This window comes from Nansenia antarctica (genome assembly GCF_963989245.1).
Source record: "Nansenia antarctica genome assembly, chromosome: 4".
Lineage (NCBI taxonomy): Eukaryota > Metazoa > Chordata > Actinopteri > Argentiniformes > Microstomatidae > Nansenia > Nansenia antarctica.
In genome coordinates, this window is record NC_137689.1 from 72,249,340 (window position 1) to 72,255,164 (window position 5,825).

Below are 5,825 nucleotides of genomic sequence, written 5' to 3' on the forward strand. Positions count from 1 at the left end.
CACCTTAGTAGTAGCTACATACAATGTGCAGGTTTATTATTATTTCACAAACATCATTGGCAATAGACATACAGTTTAGGGGCCTGCTGCCTGAGATGGGCACCTGTCCTGCCCGATAGTAATGAACGGTTTTCTCTAACAATATGAGGGGGTTTTAGACTGTGGTTAGGCTGGAAGTTGTCAATCCCATCTGGCAACCCTGGGTAGTAAGCCGTGGAGCAGATAAACGGTGCTAGTAGCGTCTCTCTCTCTAAGCACTGGGGAGGGAGGAGGGGGCTCCAAAAACGGTGATGTTCGGGGTGTCACCGACGGTTTGAATACTCTTGAATACACTCTCTCTTTTAAGAAGAGGGATGTTGTTGCATGTCGCACAGCCGAAAGAAAGAAGTAACAGTGACAGCACACCCCCCAGGCTACTCTGTGTTGACCAGCTCCGTCTGCTAAGCGGAGCCTGAACCAGACGGGAGTTCCTCTCTCTTCCTTGTTGTCTACCCAGTGAAACACAAGAGCAGCCTCGTCGTGTCGTGTGTGCTTCAAAGTCTTCTTAAGGACTTCCAGATGTTGTGATCGCAAGTGCATCGAGGACCATTTCACCACCGGTGTCTGTTGTTATTCTACATCCAGCCAGGGTTCACTTGTCAGTTGTCTAAATCGGCGAGAAGAAGATCGTTTATCTGGGGGGAGTTGAGCTGTTGTTTTTACATCCGATCACATCACATCACATCGCAGTTATACGGTAACAGTGGATCTAATGGTGGTAGATGTGTACACACAAAGAAGAGTTCCTGACTCTTGGGGCTTGGCTACTATGATTCCTTGTTGTGGGTTTCAAAACGATCTGTAGTCGTGAGATTATACCTGGCTGAAAGTTACCCAGGAGGTGGCATTGGATTAAGGTTAACTCACTAACTAACTCACTAACTAACTCACTCACTAACTCACTAAACTGACAGCTGTCAAACGCCCTGATCTCATGATAACCATGAGGCTACAAGTACATGATCATCACATCCGGGTAGAAGACATTCGTTGGACTGTTTGATTTATTTTGCGGGGGCAGGTGGAGTTAGTTGGGCTTACGGGAAGATCAGATCACTTCTTGTCTTGTAAAGAGTCAGACAAGACCTGTTTAACAGATCCAATGGGGGTGAAGAAGATGTTTCGCCGGGTTTCACACGGTGTGATGCTGCCAGCCCTCCTCCTGACGTGTCTGCTGGGCTGTACGGAGGCCCAGGAGGGTCAGGCGATGACCCCCGAGGAGAAGACCCTCATCAGGTAAGATGTGACGTGACGTTAGAATTATAAGGTTCTAGGATCTCCATTTTTGTCAAAATTGAGTTTTTTTTTTACATAATCTGATCCATTAGGTGTTTATTAATGCCTGTGTGGTGTTATTTTTTTAAATGTTGACATTTTTGAGTTAGTAATTTATAAAATACAAAGGTTCCATCTCACAAAACATAATCTTGGAATGTAAAAACTTTGACTCTCAATATCTCTGAACTACCCTAAACGGAGATAGAACCTTCTCATTCTAAACGGAGATAGAACCTTATCATTCTAAACGGAGATAGAACCTTATCATTCTAAACGGAGATAGAACCTTATCATTCTAAGCTCACGATGTGACGGGTACTAATCGTACACCACAGTATGGCATAATGCCCATCTGTACTCGGAGACAGCTAGGGGTCAGTTTCACAGACAGGGCTGCTTAAGCTTAAGCCCTAATCCTAGACTAACACGATTTTACGTTGAAAAAGAAGTGTGATCCACTCCAGGACTAGGGGTTTAGAGCCTTGCCTGTGAAACCAGCCCCTGCCTGAAGTCCTTGTTCTGAAGGTTATTAAGCTGAGGTTAAGCAGAATCTTTCAAGAAGACACCATCGTTTTATCCCGTCCTCTCAGTCTGGTGTGCATGGGCTGGGTTCTGTTGACCCCTGACCCCTGACCTGACATGTTCCTTGTTTGTTTTTGCAGGGAACAGATCATAGAGATGTTCGATCACGCCTATGGCAGCTATATGGTAAGTCTCTGTTTACATACCTGCCTCTTTCCCTCACACCAAACAGACCTGTAGACCCCTAGGCCATATAGAACGTAATCCCATAGGCTGTCCCATGATGACAGTCCACCTGTGTGAACTGACCAATGGGGATGGACTAGGTCAGGGCATGCCGTGGGTTAATGATTCAGTGCTGTGGATAGGTTGAATGGGTCTGATGTTGAAATGACCTTGTCATGTAATGTATCCATTGTTTATAGTGTTTGTCGTTCACTAGTGGTGTTAGTGCATTCCTCAAACGCTCTCTCAGCCTTGACTCTGGTATTCATTAATCAATCAAGTTTATTTGTAGAGTGCTTTTTACAGAAATGTCACAAAGTGTTTCACAACAGAATAATACTGAACAATAAATACAATACAAACAATATGATCTAGCAACAAAACATAAACGCCCCTGGGGGGTATTCCATCAAAGTTGCTAAAGGAAAATCCAGGCTTATTCTGATCTGAAGTCTCACGACAGTTATCAAAAATAAACCAGGATTTTCCTTTAAAGACGTTGATGGAATACCCCCCAGGAGTAAGCCAAGGAAACAACTCCCCGGGGGGGGGGGGGGGGGGGGGAGATATCGGACACAGTGGAAAACATTCTAATGAATGTTTATGTGGATGTCTCATGAGGTTTTTACCTCCCTGAATTGCAACTGTACACAAACCCTGATGGATGGACCTGAGGAGTAGCCTGGGGGGTATTCCATCAACGTCGCTAAAGGAAAATCCAGGCTTATTCTGATAAATCCTGCGAGATTTATTTAAAAATCCAGGCTTATTTTGATACGTTTCGAAGATCAAAAATAAGCCTGGATTTTCCTTTAGCGTCGTTGATGGAATACCCCCCTGATGAATAGCCTGATGACTACCCTGGGGGGTATTCCATCAACGTCGCTAAAGGGCAATCCAGGTTTATTTGGATAAATCCCGCGAGATTTATAAAAAAAAATAATCCAGCCTTTAAATCTCTCGCGAGACTTACAAATCGAAATAAGCCTGGATTTTCCTTTATGATGTTGATGGGATACCCCCCTGATGAGTAGCCTGACCCAATCCGCCCCCGCCCTGCCTCCACAGACGTACGCGTACCCAGCGGACGAGCTGATGCCCCTGAGCTGCCGGGGGAGGGTGCGGGGGCTGGAGCCCAACCGGGGGGACATCGACGACTCCCTGGGGAAGTGAGTGCACCTCCACGGATAACACAACACAACCTCACAAGATGGAGGGCTGCTGCTGCTGTTGTTGTTGTTGTTGTTGTGGTTGTGGTTGTTGTTGTGGTTGTGTTTAGGCTACGTAGTGGGTTTGCTGTTTAGTCTTTAGGTTTATTTATTAGTTTCTCTATAGAGATCTGTTAGAGAACACCCTAAGGCACACAATAGATTCATTATGCATCTGTTATGTCATCTTCCCTGCTTGTAGACAGACTGCTGCGTTAAGAGAGAGTGATACGCCCCACATTTACATATAACACGTTATACTGTGTTATGCTATTTTAGGCCAAGCATATGCATGTACATACATACACAAATGCAAAGGACACACACTGTATGTTAAGCTTAAAACGCACAGACACAGGGTGGAAATAGGTACGTCCTTCTTTTACCTCAAGAAACGAGTCGTAACGTAACCTGGAAACACAATCGATGACACGGTACTGGCTGCCTGGGTAAGCTGACATGGTTCCTGGTGACCTGATAGAGAACAGGAGGCCGTCCGTTCCTGCCTGCTGTGAAGTGGGTTACCATGACCTGGTTCCTCTCTCTCTCCCTGTAGGTTCTCCCTCACGCTGATCGACACCCTGGACACCCTGGTGGTGAGTGATTGATCTGTTGTGTGTGGCGAGGAGGGAGAGGGTGAGGAGGGGGAGGGAGAGGGTGAGGAGGGGGGGTGAGGAGGGAGGGAGGGAGGGTGAGGAGGGAGGGGGGGTGAGGAGGGAGGGAGGGTGAGGAGGGAGGGCGAGGACCTTTCTGGGTCCGCTGAAAAACGTCTAGAGAAATCAATACAAGGAACATCGGCTTCCAATGTCACACACACGGCTGTGGATGAAATGGACAGCCCTGTCTTATGACACATGAAACACCCCCAACAATAACCTCTGTGACTTGCCAGTCGTTTACTCAGAGGGATGACTATGAACGCACCGTAACACATGTATTCACATTTGCCTTCACATTTACATTTACATTTTGACCATTTAGCAGATGCCTTTATTCAAAGTGACGTAAAACAAGTGAATCATCTCATGAGTCATCGCAAGAAAAAGTACTCACTACTCGGCCCAGGGGCCATTGACAGTCAAAATGCTAGAAGAAGGAAGAATTAAGTTTTTTATTTATTGTTTTTATATTATTATTTACAGTAGAGAGACTCTACAGGGGGTTAGAATGGACGGAGAGAGTGGTGTGGGGGGGGGGGGTAGAGAGGGGTAGACAGGACGGAGCACAGTGTGTCCAGACGAACAATCGTCTCATTCAAGTCTGTCTACGAGCTCTCTTGTACTCTCAACACCCCCGGCGGTACAACAGATATTGTTTGAAGGAAGGTGTTGTTTTTGTCCTCTCGGTTACGGCGGCCATTGTGGTGACACAGAGGTGTTGTTGTGTGTGTGTGTGAGCAGGTTGTTGGTGTGTGTGTGTGTGTGTGTGTGTGTGTGTGTGTGTGTGTGAGAAGGTTGTTGTTGTGTGTGTGTGTGTGTGTGTGTGAGCAGGTTGTTGTTGTGTGTGTGTGTGAGCAGGTTGTTGTTGTTGTGTGTGTGTGTGTGTGTGTGTGTGTGTGTGTGTGTGTGAGCAGGTTGTTGTGTGTGTGTGTGAGCAGGTTGTTGTGTGTGTGTGAGCAGGTTGTTGTGTGTGTGTGAGCAGGTTGTTGTGTGTGTGTGTGTGAGCAGGTTGTTGTGTGTGTGTGTGTGTGTGTGTGAGCAGGTTGTTGTGTGTGTGTGAGCAGGTTGTTGTGTGTGTGTGTGTGTGAGCAGGTGCTGAACAAGCTGGATGAGTTTGAGGACGCGGTGAGGAAGACGCTGAAGGACGTCCGCCTGGACAACGACGTGGTGGTGTCTGTGTTTGAGACCAACATCCGCGTCCTGGGGTACGTAAACACCCCTCTGTACCCCTGTTTCTCTATGTAAACACCCCTCTGTACCCCTGTACCTCCTGCTTCCCTACTTAAACACCCCTCTGTACCTCCTGCTTCCCTACTTAAACACCCCTCTGTACCTCCTGCTTCCCTACTTAAACACCCCTCTGTACCCCTGCTTCCCTACTTAAACACCCCTCTGTACCCCTGTTTCTCTACTTAAACACCCCTCTGTACCTCCTGCTTCCCTACTTAAACACCCCTCTGTACCCCTGTTTCTCTGCTACCCCCTTTCCCTACTTAAACACCCCTCTGTACCCCTGTTTCTCTACTTAAACACCCCTCTGTACCTCCTGCTTCCCTACTTAAACACCCCTCTGTACCTCCTGCTTCCCTACTTAAACACCCCTCTGTACCCCTGCTTCCCTACTTAAACACCCCTCTGTACCTCCTGTTTCTCTACTTAAACACCCCTCTGTACCCCTGTTTCTCTACTTAAACACCCCTCTGTACCTCTGTTTCTCTACTTAAACACCCCTCTGTACCCCTGTTTCTCTACTTAAACACCCCTCTGTACCCCTGTTTCTCTACTTAAACACCCCTCTGTACCCCTGTTTCTCTACTTAAACACCCCTCTGTACCCCTGTTTCTCTACTTAAACACCCCTCTGTACCCCTGTTTCCCTACTTAAACACCCCTCT

At 47.0% G+C, this 5,825-nt stretch overlaps 1 protein-coding gene across 1 annotated transcript in view; it reads left to right on the top strand.

The window, feature by feature from the left end:
* Positions 1-277: 277 nt before the first annotated feature.
* The window catches only part of LOC308156350 (ER degradation-enhancing alpha-mannosidase-like protein 3), a gene marked incomplete at its 3' end in the record, with an annotated part of 61,334 nt that continues 55,786 nt past the window's right edge, over positions 278-5,825 (top strand). The window contains exons 1-5 of the mRNA XM_080529688.1: positions 278-1,275; positions 1,980-2,025; positions 3,133-3,233; positions 3,829-3,868; positions 5,024-5,136. Coding sequence (XP_080385814.1) covers positions 1,142-1,275; positions 1,980-2,025; positions 3,133-3,233; positions 3,829-3,868; positions 5,024-5,136 — 434 coding nt within the window. The 5' untranslated portion in view covers positions 278-1,141. The remainder of the gene's footprint in view (positions 1,276-1,979; positions 2,026-3,132; positions 3,234-3,828; positions 3,869-5,023; positions 5,137-5,825) is intronic.